The sequence below is a fragment of the Chrysochloris asiatica genome, unplaced genomic scaffold (assembly GCF_000296735.1).
Source record: "Chrysochloris asiatica unplaced genomic scaffold, ChrAsi1.0 scaffold00010, whole genome shotgun sequence".
Lineage (NCBI taxonomy): Eukaryota > Metazoa > Chordata > Mammalia > Afrosoricida > Chrysochloridae > Chrysochloris > Chrysochloris asiatica.
In genome coordinates, this window is record NW_006408528.1 from 28463275 (window position 1) to 28482478 (window position 19204).

General features: G+C 35.8%; 1 protein-coding gene across 3 annotated transcripts in view; it reads left to right on the forward strand.

Moving 5' to 3' along the window:
* HGF (hepatocyte growth factor (hepapoietin A; scatter factor)) overlaps positions 1–19204 on the forward strand; it is a 92574-nt gene that overhangs the window by 6071 nt on the left and 67299 nt on the right. For 2 of the 3 annotated variants that reach the window (XM_006834344.1, XM_006834343.1), the window contains exons 2-5: positions 1651–1816; positions 8664–8776; positions 9437–9551; positions 17715–17857. In XM_006834344.1, coding sequence (XP_006834407.1) covers positions 1651–1816; positions 8664–8776; positions 9437–9551; positions 17715–17857 — 537 coding nt within the window. The remainder of the gene's footprint in view (positions 1–1650; positions 1817–8663; positions 8777–9436; positions 9552–17714; positions 17858–19204) is intronic. The other variant, XM_006834342.1, reaches the window with a different exon arrangement.

A 19204-nucleotide genomic window follows, 5' to 3' on the forward strand; every position in this document is an offset into this window, starting at 1 on the left:
TAGGATGGACATTAATGAGAAATGTCTGCATGTTCAATAAACCAAATGGAGCCAGTGGTTGCTGGCAAATATAGAGTGTGATGCCATTCTTGGTAATTCATTCCGTAGGCTATATTTCCAGACTTTCAACTAAAAATTTTCCCTCTTTTCCTGACACATATTATCACATATAAAGAACAGGAATGTATTTCCGGCTATATCATTCAAGTTTCTTCTTAATTGATATTTCTAAACGAAATCTTCAGAAAATGCATATTTTCACCTACATTGTAAACAATTCTTCAAGAAAGATGTCATCTTGTGTGGCTAAATGTGAGAGATCTGAAGCCAACAGCTTAATTTCATATCTGAACTCTTCTAAGAGGTCAATTAATTTTCCACTCTGTGTTGTTTTTAATGGTGCGGCTCTGTAGGATAAGCACTGGACTGTGAACCACATGGTCGGGGGTTCAAACCCACCATCTGCTCCTTGGAAATCCTGTACAGAGTTGCTATGAGTTGGAACGGCCCTTAAAAACAACAGTTGTTTTCTTAATCTTTGAAATAGATTTAATAATCTCACCTTGTCTTCCTTATAAGAGTGTTCAAAAGCATTGACAGGCAAAGGAGGGCACATTCATGGCCTTCCTCATTAACCCGACAGCTGCATGATCCCATGTAAGGATGATAGTCTATTAGAAATGGCGTTACTTTGGACAAATTGAGAATAAAGAGGCAAGTTCTTGTTATTCTAAATATGAGCATAAGAGTAAGTCTTGTAGGATGTTTAGTTCTGTTTTTCAGCAGTTTTAGTAGGAGGCTTCTATCTGTCTAGGGGCCTTTTAGAATGCTTTCATAAAGAAAAATGACATTGTTACATTTAAGGATGAAGCCTTACATACATTTGATTTACAATGCTTGGCTTGATCTCAAGACAAACAGTTCAGTGATATTAAGAAATAGTGCCCAAATGCACAGAAAACATTTGTATAATAAATGAGGAAAGAAGGGCTGAAATATGAATAGTATGAAGTATTTTAAAGAAGAAAGCAGAAGAATTTGTCCAAAGAAATTTTTAGTAAGCCGTTTCTTGCCTGTCTGTGAATTGGTTTATAGTACTGCAAATTACGAAAGGAACAATTGTAGAAGGATATGGAAAATTTGATTATAAAGCATGACATACTGTGATACTTGATACATGCTTTTATGTTGTTTGTTGTTGTTGTTAAGTGCTGTTGAGCCAGCCCTGACTCATAGTGACCCTGTATAGGGTGTCCAAGGAGCAGCTGGTGAGTTTGAACCTCCGACCCTGTGGTTCAAACCGACCTTACGATCCAGTGCTGTATGCTACAGTACCACACCAGGACTCCTTATGTTGTTTAGAGAATATCGTATTATTTATCTCTTTAGAGTTACTGTATCCTAATTTTTTAAAATATCCTTCATTTGAAAAAATATAAATCAGTGACTCTACATGACAAGTTATTTTTTCCGAGTTATAATATCCCTTTCTTGCTCTTAACTATCTGAGAGTATCGTTTCCCCATATAACTCCCATCCCTTCAGCCCCCAGTCTAGTGTGTTGATAGATAAAATCATTACTTTGTAGATGACCCTTAAGGACTTTTTAAAATATGGGTTTTAAAACATTTCCCCCATCTTTTTAAATAGAGGGACAAAGGAAAAGAAGAAATACACTCCATGAATTCAAAAAGTCAGCAAAAACTACCTTAATTAAAGAAGATCCATTACTGAAGATAAAAACCAAAAAAATGAACACAGCAGATCAATGTGCCAATAGATGTATTAGAAATAAAGGACTTCCATTTACTTGCAAGTAAGTTACTTAATTTTTTTTTTCTCCTAAGGTAATTTTCCAAACATAGCATGCAGTCATTACAATCATGTTTTGTTGTATTCAGTGTAATTTGCCCTTAAAATTATAAGGTTGATTCTAGTTTTAGCTCATTATAATACAAGATTTACTTCTCAATTGATTGAAATATATCTTGAATAGAGAGAGGACATAGATTGTATCTTTTAGAATCCATAGTTGCTTTGGTTACAGAATTTATATTTTCTAATCAGTACAAGGTCACCAGCTGCTCCTTGGAAACCCTATACAGGGTTGCTATGGGTCAGAATCGACTTGGCGGCACTTAACAACAACAACAACAATCTTATGATCAATTGAATTTAAAGAGCTAAAATTCAGTTGGATAGATTTTTAGACTTTCATATTTCCACCAATTTCAAAATTATTTTCAGGGCATACTTGGAGGAGTTTTTAGAATATGAATTGCACAACACCTAAGCATCACTGCAACACATATATATTGCTGTCTATTTTTGTTTGATGCCATGAAGTTGCCACCAACTCATTGCAGCGTCATCTATAAAAGAATATAGCATTGTCTAGTACCATCGCCATGATCTTTGAGATGTTTGGGAATTTAAATAAATGGTGTTGAGATAATCAGTTCAAAAGTAGAGGAATCGCTGTTAGTAGCAGATGCTGTTTTAAAGAGGTTTTTAAGTAACGATGATGAAATTTTAGCTAGTTAAGGATTGTTGGTGGCAGTGTGCCATGGAGTCATTTCTGACTCACAGCCAACCCTACACAAGGTTTCCAAGGCTGTAAATCTTTACAGGAGCAGAAAACCTCATCTCTCCTCTGCAAAGCAGCTAGTAGTTTTGAACTGCTGACCTTGAGGTTAGCAGCCCTACTCATAACCACTATGCTACCATAGCTCCTTTTTAGGTGAGTTGTTGTTGTGTGCTGTGGAGTCAGTTCTGACTCATAGCGACCCTGTACAGGGTTTCCGAGGCTGTAAATCTTTACGGGAGCAGAACGCCTCTTTTTCCCCCGCAGGACAGCTGGTAGTTTCGAACTGCTGACCTTAAGGTTCGCAGCCTGATTCGTAACCACTACGCTACCAGAGCTTTTAGGTGAGTAGTGATGGGAAAGTCAAAGAGGCATCAGGGGAATCAAGTGGAGAATTTGTTATTTTTTCATCATCCTTGTATGGACTTACAGGGAAGAATTCCTTCCTACTTTATCAGTGAACATAGTCAATTGCCAGTAATGTTGCAATTTCATTTGAATGGTCTCCCAAACTGCCAGAAGCCCATGCATTTCCTAGTTCTTCTTCCTGAACAGGCCCTCACATCACTAAACTTTCTACCTTTTCATTCTATTACACATGAAATCCTGTAAGTTTTGAATTTTACTATTGTTATTGTTATTAAGTGCCGTTGAGTCGGGTCTGACTTATGGCAACCCTGTATGGGGTTTCGAAGGAGTAGCTGGTGAGTTTGAACTGCCAACCTTGTTGTTCAAACTGACCTTGTGGTCCAGTGCTTCTCCTACCGTGCCACATAGTGAAGCAAGCTATTAACATAGGGTTCAGTAATGTCATGGTGAGAAGTTTTCATTTTATCTTGATTTTTTTTCTCTAAGAAATGAGTATTATAAGCCTAAGTATTGAGGATACTGTCAGAGAAGCTCTCAACAGATTTAAGAGATGAGACACTATCTCCTCTTTCTATTCATGCATAACTCTTCTGGAGACATTTTTATAGCCAAATGACCTGGTGTGGCACTGCAGGATTATGCACTAGACCAGAAGGTTGATTTGAACCACAAGGTTGGTGCCTAAGCCACCAGCTGCTCCTCAGAAACCATACACAGAGTTGCTATGAGTCAGAATTGACTCAATGACACTTAACAACAACAACAATCACTTTATGAGCTATATTTCTGACAAGGAGAGTGGGTAATTGATTTTGCAAGTATGTTTCTATGATAATTCTGTTGCCTTCCCTGAGATTCCTATAAAAACATTAAGATTGTTTAAAATGAATCCTAGAAAGCAACTCTCAATTAACAAGTAATCTGTGCAGATTTGTGGAGATGTTTTTCAGGCAATAAATAGGCTGTATTTGCTGTATTTTTCTATCTCAGTGTTGAAAGGTTAAAGTAAAGGAAATGGGAGAATCACATATTCATTGTTAGTTTTTAATCTGTGAATCTGATAATAAAATCTCCTGGGTCTACAAGTAAGAAAACAATGTTGCTCTTAGATTCTCAAATTAGTCAGCCATATGTCTGGGAGTTTCCTTTTTGTTTTGTTTAGTGAAAGTCAAATAATTGTGGCACACCAGAACACACATGTGGCCTGATTAATAAACCTTCACATATAGCATGTATATGAGTTTTCATACTTTTCTACTATAATTGGGTTGAGTTATGTTTAACTTCCAAATTTATGACAACCTGTCCAGGAAACTGTATGTCCTATTAGCTATGTAGACCCAAAGTTCTTCTGCCTACAAATAGTGTCATCTTCCTCACCCATCCACTCCATATACTTAACTATTTGGAATGGAGTCGTGGTGTGGCACTGTAGGATAAGTACTGGAACACTAACTACAAGGTTGATGGTTCAGACCCACCAGCCATTTCTTGGCAACTGTGTAAGGTATCACTAAGTCGGAACCAACTTGATGTCACGTAACAACAACAAATATATTAGTTATTCAGAATTAAATGGACAAAGTATGATACTCAGTTTAGATTCTTAATGAATCAAAAGATCAAGTTTGCAAACTTTTACATGGACCAGAATCATTGGACTACAATGGCCAATATACTGAATTGCTTGGAATAAAGCAGGAACGCTATGTGAAAGCATCTGTAAATGGAGGGTGGAAGGCAAGAACATTTCCAAGCACAGTTTCTTCTGGAGAAGGTAACAACTGTATTGATTTTATAGAGGTTTAAGTTCTTCGGTGAGTAGGAAAGATGACTAGAAATGCCTGACTATATGGCCTTCAGAAATGACTCATCCTTGCATTATCTTAAAAGAAGACAGTAGAGTTTTCCTCTTCTAATTATAATTGAGTAACTGGTATTAGAATTGCCCTCTGGTTATAAACAACTTGAAACAGGATAAAATAAATCCTTGAAAGGAGATAGTCCTAATAAGACTAAGATGAAGATTCTTAACAAGAAGATAACCCATGGAATTTGATGGTTTGAGATCACTCTGTATGAAAGTCTAAAATAAAATATAAGTAGCATAAAATACAAGGAAATATTTTTTTCTCAGAGTATATGCCACTGTAATGGAATAAAAAAAATGAAGAATGAAATTAGCAAAATGGAAATACTGCCATACACTTCCCAAATGAGCAGACCTTCGCAATCACATAGACAAATCTTTCATATTTCTATGGAGTTCATTAGTCTTGGAAAAAAGGGAAAAAAAGAAAGCTATGCCAATTGTCAAGAGGACTCCACGTGTGTATTTGTTGATATGCAAGTAATCTACATACATGTATTACATTTTTGGAGTCCTTCTATGGCATTATAGGATGCACAATGAACTGCTGACCACAGGTTGATGGCTGGCTCAAACTTACCAGCCCACTCCTTAGAACTTGATGGCACTTAACAACAACAACAATTACATTAATATTTTAATGTGAGGTTAAATGAGGGATCACGGATTTTCAGAACTTTAAATTTTCTCTTTAGATGTGTGAAATAGATTTTATCTTTATTTCTATTCTCTATCTAATTATTATGCTTTCATTTTTATTGAATTTTTCCTCTCCAAGACCCCCACAACAGGAAATCTAAGCTATCTTGCATAAACTTACCATTTACCTGATCAAAATTTATCTTTCAGCTGGCTTTCTCTTCTCAAGTTATTTTACAACAGCTAAAAATGTACACTTTTATAATTTACTATCAATACTCTAGTTGTAAAATAGTCTTAAAAGCATGTATTTGAAAATATCAATTGCAAATCAGACAGTAATATTTATGAATATAATTTTGGAAGTCATCTTGCTGTAGAATAAAATGCAATAAATGAAAATATAAAGCAGTAGGTAAAATGTTTTGAAAATTTTAATGTATTTTTAAGAAGTCTTTTGTCTCAAAAGCTGTTAAGTGGAAGGTTAGCAGTCCAAACTTACTCAGTGGCTCTGCTAAGACAAAAAAACGGAAGCTCATCTGTAGACAGTACATCTAAGACCATCTATGAGGCACTTCTACCCTGGCATATGGCATAGCTATAGCTCGGAGTTCATCAGGCAGTACTCAGCAACAAATGTCTTTTTTTGCATTTGTTTTATAAAGTTTAAAATTTGCCAAACTACAAAGAAGTAAATGACAAATCTGAAATGTCCAAAATTACCAGTGAATTCTTTTCTCAGAAATATCCCATATAGAATGGAAGAGAAAATCCTTTCTCTTAGATAATATATGTATGTCCTTTAACTGAATACTGCTACATGGTGGCATTGCAATTAGTATAAACATAGTGAGAGGAAAGTTTTAATGTCATCTCTTAACAAAAGAAAGACAACCCAAAATGCAACTTCATTTCCTTTTTTGTAATATATATATATATTGTATAAATTATATTTTTCTCAGAGCCTTGTTATGGTGCTATAGGATAAACACTGGACTAGTAACCCACTGCTAGGAAACCCTAAACAGGGTCACTATGAGAGAATTGATTCAGTGGCACACAAAAACAGTACTCTTCTCAAGGAACCTTGGTGATGTAGTGGTTAAGTGCTCAGTTGCTAACTACAAGGTTGATGTTTGAAACTACAAACTATATTGTCAAATCTTACTATATTGTCAGATCTTTCTCCCATGGAGAAAGGAATGACAGTCTTCTTAGGTAAGGATTGTATATTCTTAGAACCCGTGTGTGACTGTTTTTCTCTGTCCAATGGGTTCACTATGAATCTGACTGAGTTGAGAGCAATGGGTTTAGATTTTAGTACACCAGTTTTTGCTATGCTGTTAAATTCCATCGAGTCAGTTCCGATTCATAGCGGCCCTGTCCCTTTATAGGATTCCCTGCATAGGGTTTCCAAGGAGCGGCTGGTGAGCTAGAACTGCCAACCTTGTGGTTAAACTGACTTTGCAGTCCAGCGCATTAACCCACAGCGCCACACCAGGACTCCGTTTTAGTACTTAGGTATACTAATTTTGGTGGTGGTGGTTATGTACCGTGGAGTCGGTTCTGACTCATAGCGACCCAGTATAGGGTTTCCAAGGCTGTAAATCTTTACAGGAGCAGAAAACCTCATCTGTCTCCTGCGAAACAGCTGGTAGTTTCGAACTGCTGACCTTGAGGTTAGCAGTCTGACCTTGAGATTAGCAGCCCAACCACTCCGCTACCAGACCTCCTTATACTAGTTTTAGTATTTAGTATTTTGGTATAATAGTCTTAGTCCTGGTGTGGAGCTGTGGGTTAATGCGCTGGACTGCAAGGTCCATTTGAACTGCAAGGTTGGCTGTGGGTTAATGCACTGGACTGCAAGGTCCATTTGAACTGCAAGGTTGGCAGTTCAAGCTCACCAGCCACTCTTCGAAAACATATACAGAGTCACTATGAGTCAATCTGGCCTCAACGGCATTTAACAACAACTGTCTTAGGAGTCCTGGTGTGGCGCCATGTGTTAATGCTTTAAACTGCAAAGTCAATTTGGACAGCAAGGTCAGTGGTTCAAGTTCATCTGCGGCTCCTTGGAAACCTTATACAGAGTCACTATGGGTCGGAACTGACTCAATGACACTTAACAACAAAGTCTTAGTTAAGGGAATTTTTTGTATTGTTTTCCATTTTGCTGTAGAAAATGGTTTATAGAAAAATTTCTTTAATGAACAACAGAAAGACATAATACTTAGCTAATTGGACTGGTAATTTTAGGAGCAAAATATTTTTGTAATTTTTCTTCAGGATGATGTATCAAAAGCATATTTTCTGTGATATTAATATCTTTAATCTAAAATGCCTATACAAGCAAATCTATTTGGGGAACATTGGCATAAATAAATAATTATCCACACAGCAAGCCTTTGTAGTGTTCAATATTCTTCAATGCAAAATGTTTACAAAGTTATTTGGCTTCAGATCCCATTTTTTCTAGCTACATTTCTTAGTGGAGATAACTTGTGCATTATACTTTAGGAAATGTCATTTTAGCATAAACTTTGTACAACTAAAAAACTGGATTTTATTCATGATATTTCAAATATAATCATTTGTATATAAATGCAAACAATATCTTCTAACATGTTATGCACCATACTAAAAACATCTTTAGAAGGCATCTATTTAGTCAAGTTTTATATTGATTTTGCTTGTTGAAGCCCTCATTTTTTAAAGTCATTTAGAATATCCTGAGACTGTTGCTATGAGTTGAAATTGACTCAACGGTGCTTAACAACAGCAACAACAGCATTCTAAATCATGTATTCCTGGTGTGGTGCTGTAGGATATGTAATAGACTTCCAAACAAAAGGTTGGTAGTTCGAACCCATCAGCTGCTCCTAGGAAAACCTATACAGGGTCTCTGTGAGTTTGAACTCTTAAAACAAAAACAATTCTAAATGGTATTCAATCCTACTCCTAAAAATGAAAAGACTCAAACCACCTATCTTTCATTTAGGAAACAAATTAACTGTCTGTACTACCCAGGACTACCCATACTTAATTTGTTCTTACTAGTTTAGCTATTAAAATGACTATTTGAAATGTCAGTCATGTTATCACATATATTTAACAATGCATCTGTTTTTATATTGCCTTCCTTTTCCACTTTTTAAAACCTATAAATAGTAACATTCCTTTTCATTCAAATGTTTTTTACAGGGCCTTTGTTTTTGATAAGGCAAAAAAACGATGCCTCTGGTTCCCTTTCAATAGCATGTCAAGTGGAGTGAAAAAAGAGTTCGGCCATGAATTTGACCTGTATGAAAACAAAGGTAACTGAATCTCTTTAACTAGCTCATAATAAAATAAAAGTCCTTGCAATTTGGTTGCTCTGTGGGAAAATAATAGCCAATATATTGTAATTATATTTTTTCTCTCTCTCATTATGACATACTCATGCACAGACATACACGGATCCAATACAATTTTAGTGAAATAAAGAAAGATATTTTAATTTACTCTACTATTTAGTAAATTTAATTTAAATTAAAATAATTTATTTAATTTAATTGCTTAATTATTTTAAAGTAGCTTTCTGAATTAAATATAGGTTTTAAAAGTGACTTAATTTTTGTTTTTAATATTTTGTTAAGGTAGATTTTATGAGTATATTTGCACAGATCAGTCTGTCAAGTTATATTTACCTAGCCAATAGAGCAAATTATGTTGAGTACATAGACTAATTAATCTCTGTAGCATATATACCCTACATTAAATTTTCTCAATAATCTTTTTTTTTCTAGGATTAGTCTTAAATATATTACTTTGGAAATTCTAATAGAAGCTTTAATAAAGAAATGTCAGCATTATTTGAAATCGTTTGAATCAATTATTTTTAGGTTTGAATGGGATTTTATTTGGATTTTTCTCTTCAATAAACAGAGCATTTGTTTCATGTAGTTATAATATTTATCTTTATTTTATTCCAATAGATTACATTAGAAATTGCATCATTGGTAAAGGAAGCAGCTACAAGGGAACAGTATCGATCACTAAGAGTGGCATCAAATGCCAGCACTGGAATTCCATGATTCCACATGAACACAGGTAAGCACAGCATGAAGAAAAGAGGATGAAGCCTCTCTTTTTAAAGTATGTTTAGAATCTCACATTGCTCCTTCAAAAGAATCCTTCAGTTTTAGAATAACTTAGTCAATATAGCTGAATTGTATTAGGCTGAGATGTAGGTGAGCTCATGACAAGTATTTAGCTAAATAATAACCTTTAAGATGTGGTCTTTCATTATTTTATTCCACTGTCTCAATGTATAGATTTTGGTGTCTATGAAGAAATAATGAGACAGTATTAAATAAAAGTTTTTCTTTATTCTCTTTGCCTATGAGAAGTACATCAGGAAGCAGTAAGAACTGGAGAAACTATGATAAACTCCAAGGTGAATCAAACTCCGCCCTTACCTGAGTGTCGAATGTTCCTTAATGTTGGTGTTTCTCAAACTTGGCTTACATTAATATCACCTGCTGTAAATAATGTTCAATAATTTTAAAACCCCAGGCTCCAACACAGACCAATTCAAATCAGAATTTCTTTGGGAATAACTCAGGCACAACTTTTTTTTTTTTTTTTTTTTAATTCCTCAAATGATTCCAACATGTATCCCAAATCAGAAACAAACAACTCAAGTACGAGCTTTCCCATTTCACTTATTGCCTAATGACTGGGAAAAACTTCTTATTCCAAGGAAATTAATGTCTATACATCAGAGAAGAACTGTGTTCACTGTAGCAGATGAATACTATTTAAAAATGAGCAAACATCCCATTGGAACTACCAGCTGTTCCGCAAGAGAAAGATGTGGCTTTCTGCTCCCGTAAAGATTTACAGCCTCGGAAACCCTGTACAGGGTCGCTGTGAGTCGGAACCAATTCCACGGCACATAACCACCATCACCACCAAACTTGCTATCCATAAATTCGTTAGATGGGGCATTTTAATCATTATGGGAAAGAAACATAGTATCTAATACCCACTAGAAAGCTACCTGAAGTCATAGATTTTCAAGGTTTATTTCACAAATAAATTAACAGAAATTGAAATCGTTTTTTTAATGTTTTATTGTGAATTATGTGATAGTTTACATGGAAGAACATTAGTTTTACATTCATCCTATTATATATCATTTCATTGCCATTGTTACAATCCCCTCCATGCATCATTAACCAACCAAAGGGTATATCCTAAAAGCCTGGCCCCGCCGGCCCTCCGGTCATCAGCACACAGCCCCTCTCCCTCTCTGGGTCTAAAGTCCCCACCCAGCTGCTCCATCTCTCCATGTCATCATCTCTGCCTCCATCTCAGGCATTACTGCTTCTCTGGGTAGGGTCCCGTTCTCCGCTCTTCTCCCTTCATGGTCCCAGGGACTTCTGCTTCTAGACTGAAAAGTTAATCACTACCCTCCTTGCTACAAAATGTCTGCCTTTGTATTTCCAGCCCTTACAACAATTATTCACTATTGTATCACAAGAGACCTATCCGCATTTCCATTCATCAGCCCCGCCTAGACAGATTGGATACTACTCAGTGGAGATTCTACCTTCCCCCACACCCTCTAGATCTAGGTTCCCTCTTGAAAGCTTTTAAGCCAGTCACTTCTTGCCTTTGTATCCCTGCTATTTTGGATAGCCAATGTCCAAGTTGCCTATCCCTGTCTACTAGAAATTGAAATAGTTTTGAAGAGCTGACCCTTGGTTAGTAAATGCACTGGAAGATTTAACACTGGTACAATTTAGATATAATACTTCCTCAGTGGCACTGTATGGACTACAACTCAATGTAAAGAAAACAAAAATCCTCACCACTGGACCAATAAACAGCATTCTTATCAATGGAGAAGAGATTGAGGTTGTCAAGGACTTCATTCTTCTTGGATCAACTATCAACACTCACGGAAGCAGCAGTCAAGAGAGCAGATGACGTATTGCATTGGGCAAAGGCTGCACAGGAACTTTTTAAAGTATTGAAGAGCAGAGATGTCACCTTGAGGACTAGGGTGCGCCTGACCCAAGCCATGATATTTTCAATAACCTCATATGGATGCGAAAGCTGGACAGTGAATAAGGAAGATCATAGAAGAATTGATGCCTTTGAGTTGTGGTGTTGGAGGAGAATACTGAAAGTGCCATGGACTGCCAAAAGAACCAATAGATCTGTTTTGGAAGAAGTGCAACTAGAGTGCTTCTTGGAGGCCAAGATGGCTAGGCTTCATCTCTCATACTTTGGACACATTTTCCATAGAGAACAGTCTCTGGAGAAGGATGTCATGCTGGGTAAGGTGGAGGGTCAGAGAAAAAAGAGGAAGACCCCCCAACTAGATGGATCAGCCAGGTGACATCATTGATGGCATCAAGTGTGGCGGCGGTAATGAGGTTGGCCCAGGATCGGACATTGTTTCGTTCTGCTGTGCATGGGGTCGCTATGAGTTGGTTCCGACTCGATGGCATCTGACAACAACAACAACAGTGGCACTGTGGGTTAATGTGCTGAACTGCAAGGTTGTTTTGAACGGCACCGCGGTTCAAGCTTACCAACTACTTCCTGGGAAACCCTATACAGGGTTACTATGGGTCATAACTGACTCGATGGTACTTAGCAACAATAACGAACTGTAAAGATATCAAAGAGAACACTTTGCTGTTTAGAGTATCAAGTTTATCTCATTTAATCTTCTCCAGAACCCCACAGTGTGAGTGTTTTTATTAATTCTGTTTTATGTATAATGAAACTGAATCATAAAGAGACTTAGTAACTTGATAAAGGGCATGCATATCTAGTAAGTAGTATTACCAGAATGCAAAATCCTATAGCATGTGCTCTCAACAACTACAGGGCATGAAACATGTAGAGTATGTACTATGAGCTGTTTTGGCAATAATGATGACTTTGCCTTGATGAATCCACTTCCTATTTCATTCCACTTTTTGGCAAATGTTTGCAAGTAACTTTAGTAAACAGAGTAGGATTAATTTATTGGCTCAAACTTAAAAAGAATGATTTTTCCCATGCTGAGAATAAAACTGTGACCTCAGGCTTACCAACACCAGGTAGTAAGTGTTTGTGATGTAGTGCACTATAGTATTACAGAAGGAAATCTGGTAGCATAGTGGTTATGAGTTGGGCTGCTAACCTCAAGGTTGGCAGTTCGGAAACCCTATGCAGGGTCTCTATGAGTCAGAACTGACTCCATGGCATACCACTACCATCATGACCACCATAGTATTACAGAAACAGAAAACAACATTTTTCTTCTTCAAATTAGGCACAGCTATATTGTATAGTTTTACATAGTATTTTCCTTACCATATTTGAGAGACAGTCCAATATAGTTGGATGTGTTGATCCTACAGCACCTACATTACCACCCCAGAAGTCCATATATATGTTGTTGTTGCTAAGTGCTGTTGAGTCGGTTCTGACCCACAATAAATCTATATAGGATTTCCAAGGAGCGGCTTGTGAGCTTGAACTGCCAACCTTGAGGATCAAACTGATTTTGTAGTCCAGCGCATTAACCCACATCACCATACTGTTGTTAAGTTCCGTGGAGTCAGCTCAGACCCATAGTGACCCTGTACAGGGGTTTCCAAGGAGCTTAACAAGGACCAACCTTGTAGTTCAAATGGTTTTGCAGTCTGGTGTGTTAACCCACAGCATCACATATATAATTGCTTAAGAAATTTCAGGGTGTCACTCAATGGTGAAGAAAAAAAATTATGTAAATAATAAGATTTGTCCTTGAAGAAATCTTAAGTTTTTAATGAACAAATAGCATTTGAAATCAATCCTATAGCAGTCCAGGAGAGTGCTCCAGACTGACCTAGTAGAAGTCTTGTTTCAGCCCACATTCTCTATGATTGTGATTCTCTCCTACATGAGTAAAGGTGGAATCGATCTCCCTGGGAACTGATTTCCCAGTCCAATTAAGCTATTTTACCAATGAACATTTTCTTGTGATACAGAGGTTACGACTCTGAAGATCTCGGATGATAATCAAATCTTTCTTTATATGCTTTTAGAGAAACAATTAATTTTCATCAAAGTTAGGTGTGTTGGAATATCTGCATGATAGTTTAACCCTTTTGGGTTAAGTGTTAACTAAAGATTAATTTTATGGAAAAGGGAAAAAAAGTAGTCTTTAGCTGAAGAAATGATTTATTGTTTACTCCCTACATTAACATATTTTATAAGTGGCTTAATGGGTAGATGATGATAGATGCTGAAATTAGTATAGAAGCTTACCCAGAGAATCAGGTGACCTGATATCTACATCTGTATCCTTCATGGCCACCAGCACTCATTAATGAAGCAGATGATGGAATAGATCAAGTTCCTATGAGCACAGTTTATATTAAAAGAAAAGAAAGAGAGGCCAGCACCTAGAAAATCCAATTTATATTTCAAAGTCTATTTGGATATAACCCAATTTTAAATATATGCTCTCAAAGCTTTGCTAACAGTAAAAATAGAGAACCAAAAATACTATATATGTTTGTGAGTAAAAGCTTTATTACAGAGCCTATGGAATATAACAGGTCTTACATGTAATAGGTCTTCATAAACATTTGTTGAGTGAATACATGCATGAAAAGATCAGAGTTAGTCTTCATTCCTTGCAAGGATGTGTTGTTAAAGAAAAGCAGGCTGAATGCCACAGGATGCAGGAAGAGAATTAGCTATTACATATATATGAAAATGAAGAGATTCCCCCATACTGCTTTTTATTAGCCACATCCTAAAGAAGAATTCTGGTGTGGTGCTGTGGGTTAAGGTGCTGGACTGCAAAGTCTGTTTGAACTGCAAGGTCAGCAGTTCAAGCTCACTACCTGCTCCTTGGAAATCCTATACAGGGTTGCTACGGGTAGGAACAGAATAGACGGCACTTAACAACAAAGAAGAATTTAATATGGATTGATAGTGAATTATGGAAATAAGCCCATGTTTTTCTCGTCATTTTTTAATTTACTAATTTCAGAAGGATTACTTTAATTCAGTTTTACCCATTACTTATTTTCACTTTTACTTTTTTTTTTCTTCACACCTATATTTCCCCTACTATATCTTTGATTCATTCACTAGTTCTTAGAATTTTCTTTGTTACTACAAATCCACTTGAAAGGTATACGTGTGCTTATTTATGTATGTATGTGTGTATGTTTGGATGGACCTAAAATTCTTTTTAAAACTGTAAGTATTTAATATGTTGTATATTTAACATGTAAGGAGCCCTGATAGTGCATTTGTTAAGCTCTCAGACACTAACTGAAAGGCTAGTGGGTTAAACCTTGCAGCCACTCCACAGGAGAAAAATAAGGTAGTCTGTTTCTGTAAAGATTCACAGCCTTGGGAACTCTATGGGACAGTTCTCCTTTGTCCTGCAGGGTTACTATGAGACAAAATAGACTCAATCAAAATGGCTTTTTCATATTTAACATGAGCTGAAGCTACTATCTAGTTGCTTAGTAAATACAGTGCATAAAATGATACACAGAAACACCTTATAATAGCTCACTCCATTAATCTTATAATGAAGAAATTGAACCCTAGAAAATAAATCAGTTGTCTAAGAACTACCCTTAGATAGCAGGATAGTAATATATATATCCAGGAAACAATGTTGTCTTTGTGATCAACAGTAACTTATTAATGCTATTACAGGGTAGATTTTCTTTAAGCAAACTTGGTTAGTACATTATTTTATATATGCAGACAGAAAGTAAACATTATTTCAATTTGATAAAAAAAATTTCACTACGAATTTACCATATACATTTGAAAAAGTGGTAAAAATAAAAGAAAATAATTTCCAAGCAATGCTGCTAATGAATGGTAACTAAAAGTTAGTATAAATTTCATTTTCCTTTGAAAATTAATTATTGATAGGAAGTATGAACTAATGAGATCTAAATGTATTACAGCTTTTTGTCCATCATATATACCTTATTTTTGTTTCTTCATATTTAAAAAACTAGTGAAGTAAGATATAAAATCTTTATCAAAGACACTTTAGAGTTGCATAATACTAATATTTCACAGGTTCTTTGAAAAAGCTAAATTGTATTTATTGCCTTTTTGAATGGACTATTTTTTTTTGTCAATAACTTATATTTTCTTAGAACTTAACTCTTTCTTATATAGTCATGTTCAAATGAAATAATTTCTTTATAAAATTTTGCTTGGTGCCCAGTGCATTTCATGTTGTTTCAAAAAAGATCAATAAAAATGATGATTTTTTTGTTGTTGTTGGTTGTTTAAATGCATAAACTTCTATTATAGGACCCTAACTTCCATTTATAATTCAGAGATTAGTAAAATCAAGAACAAAACTTCATAGCAAAAACTGTACTGAATATTGGAAATGTAACTGAATTTTCAAAGAAAATTTTCATTGTGTTATCTGTGCTAACCAATGACCAAACTCACTGCCATAGTGTCAATTCCAACTTGAAGTGATTCATAAACTAGGGAAGAACTTCCCATAGGCTCTCCAAGGCTGTAAATCTGTAGACCAGCAGACCGCCACATCTTTCCTCCTAGAACAGGTAATGGGTTCTATCGGTCTTTTAGTTAGCAACTGAGGGCTTAAGCCACTGCTCCACCAGTGCTCCTGGTAATAGATGTAGATTACTTATTGAGATTTTTTTTTTTTAATGCTGTTTAGCAGACAAATACCGTACGAAGTAATAACAAGGCTTTGAAGTTTTTGATGTGTTGAAATACTTTATGACGACAACAAAACTGTAGAAAGTTTAAGTGCAAGTAGTTCATTGTTTTCTGTGTACCAGATGGCCTACTATTTATGAATTAAAGCTGGGATCACCACACCCAAGTCTCAGTCAAAATGAACAAAAATTTTGAAGGAAATAAGTAATTCTATTCTTTTCTATGAAGAATGCTGTTGTTAAGTGCTGTTGAGTCAATTCTGACTCATAGCAACCCTCTGTAGGGTTTCCAAGGAGCAGCCAAGCAGAGTATACTTAATAAATGGCAAAGTTTATTTATTTAAGTGCTTAATACTCTATTATGGAGCCCTGAAAGTACAATGTTAAGTGTTTGGTTTCTAACCAAAAGGTTGACCTACTGGGAGCAAAGACCTTGAGATCTGCTCCCATAAAGATTACAGCTCAGAACCTTTATGGAGCAGCTATACTCTGTTCTAGAGAGTCACTATGAGCTGGGATCAACTGGACACCACACTACACCAACAGCATTCTGTCATCTCTTTGAACTTCTCACAAAACCATATAAAGTATTTTGTCATTGTTGTTAAGTGCCATCAAGTCAGTTCTGACTCATAGTGACCCTGTATAGGGTTTCCGAAGAGCAAGCGTTGAGTTTGAACCTCCGACCTTGCAGTTCAAACCAACTTCACAGTGCAGTGCTTATCTTACAGTGCCACACAAGGACCCCATATAAGGTATGTTGTTGTTAGGTGCCATCAAGTTGGTACTGACTCATAGCGACCTTACGCACAGCAGAATGAAACACTGCCCAATCCTGGGCCAGCCTCCCTATTGTTGCCATGCTTAAGCCCTTCAATGTTGCCACTTGGCCAATCCATCTCGCTGGGGTCTTCCTCTTTTTCTCTGATCCTCCACCTTACCAAACATGGTATCCTTCTTCAGTGTATAAGATGCTGTAATTTTTCATTAAATTTGTTGTCCAGGTAAGATAATTGGCTAAATTATTTGCTGGTGTCTTATAGTTGAGAGAAAGAATTCAAATTTGAGTTCAGATGTAATCTGATTATGGATCCATTGCCATGCTATTTCATTAATCTGTTTCTCAGTTGTACAGAAATAACAAAAGCAATAAACATTCAAGGTTAATTGTACTACTTTCTCAGTTCTTTCCTAAGTGAATTTACTCAACTACTAGTTGCCTGTTAGTGAGTTTTTAAACCTTGGTTCAAAACATTCCAATTAAATTCTGGGATGTTTGGCTCTTCACAATTCTAGAAGCTATTTATTTTTAACTTGATGCTGATGTTGGAAGTCAGTGAAGTTAAAGTTTATGAAATTTTAATGTTTGAAGAATGGATGGAAATGACCAAATTCAAGTTAAAATCTGTGGAGTTCTGATATAAGATAAAAGATTTCTCTACTTTGAGGGAAATTATACCCATTAATTGGTAAAATTAATAGATCAAAAATAAAGTTGCATGCTCTTATACTGTAATGATTATCATTTTAAAACTAGCTTTTTGCCTTCGAGCTATCGAGGTAAAGACCTACAGGAAAACTACTGTCGAAATCCTCGAGGGGAAGAAGGGGGACCATGGTGTTTCACAAGCAACCCAGAGGTACGCTACGAAGTCTGTGACATTCCTCAGTGTTCAGAAGGTAAATGAACCTGAATGCCATCTGGGGCACTCTATTCCCCTTATGTGTGGAACTGTAACTTGCATTAAAGGTTAACAGAAATAATCAAATTGCAATAAATATGTTGTTCATTCAAATGCAAACATACATATTTTTTAAAGCAAATTTACATGATATATTTTTTTAATTCTATGATGATCACCAGATTTATCCAAGATGATAGAACAAGTTACTAGTTTACATTTCAGTAGGGCCTGTGGCATTCATTCCACTAAAAAAAATTAGGAGTGAGCTTACTAATGTACTTGGCTATCATGAGTTCACGTATCTCAAACTATACTCCTCTATACCACTTGAAAGGTGGCAAACAGAAGTTAGTCCTTTTATTAGTAATTCTGTTTCTATTAATTAGGCACCTGCTTCTCCAGAAATTTTGTCAAGCCTATCTTCAAGTGGTGTAGCAGGGATTTATGAGTCCAGAAGAGAATATGAAAGGAATAACTGGAACTTTGACAACCCCCATGTGTGTTTTGTTGAAAATGTAACTAGAACCAAAGTTCTTACCTCCTCTCACAGCATAAATGGGCACCTCCTTACTGTGGCAATGGGAAACTGAATAACTGGCAAGATGGAAGAGTAACCATTTCAGCATTGTATGTGGTGTGATTTTTTTCTAGTTACCTCACTTCTTAATAGCTGTCTTTTTGTTGTTGTTGTTGTTGCTTTTTTTTAGTTTACTTTTTTGTCCTGTCAGAAACTCTAAAATTCTAAAAATCCATTTGAAATGAGGATTAAAATTGGTTAGAAATTTAGTAGAATTTTAAAGTACTTTGAGATGGGGGTTGCTGGATTGCTGTCCAATTTTTGTAGTAAGGAATCTTACCTGTTTATTGTTAACAAAACATTAAAAAAATTTTTTCTCCATAAATATATATTTAATATAAGGTTGACATTGATCACATAAGGGTAAAAGGTACTGTTACCTAACTGTCACAGAGAACGTGAATTTGTTTTTTGTTTTTGTTGGTTAAATTTAAAATCCTAACTTCATGTCCTAAAGCGAGTTCCACTTCTTGTTTGTAAATTCTCAGTTTCCATTTCATATCATATTCTGTTCACTATAAATTTCTTTATTGTTTTCTTTTTCTTTTAAAAATAAACTTATCTGTGTTAACGTTATGAACAAGTCTGTTTTGTATGAATAAGTTTGTAATCAATATTTGTCTTAAATATACACATGGTGGTGGTGGTGGTGGTGTGCCATGGAGTTGGTTCCAACTCATAGTTGTCTAGGATTTCTGAGACTCTAAATCTTTGTGGGATCAGAAAGCCTCATCTTTCTCCCATGGAATGGCTGGTAGTTTCAAA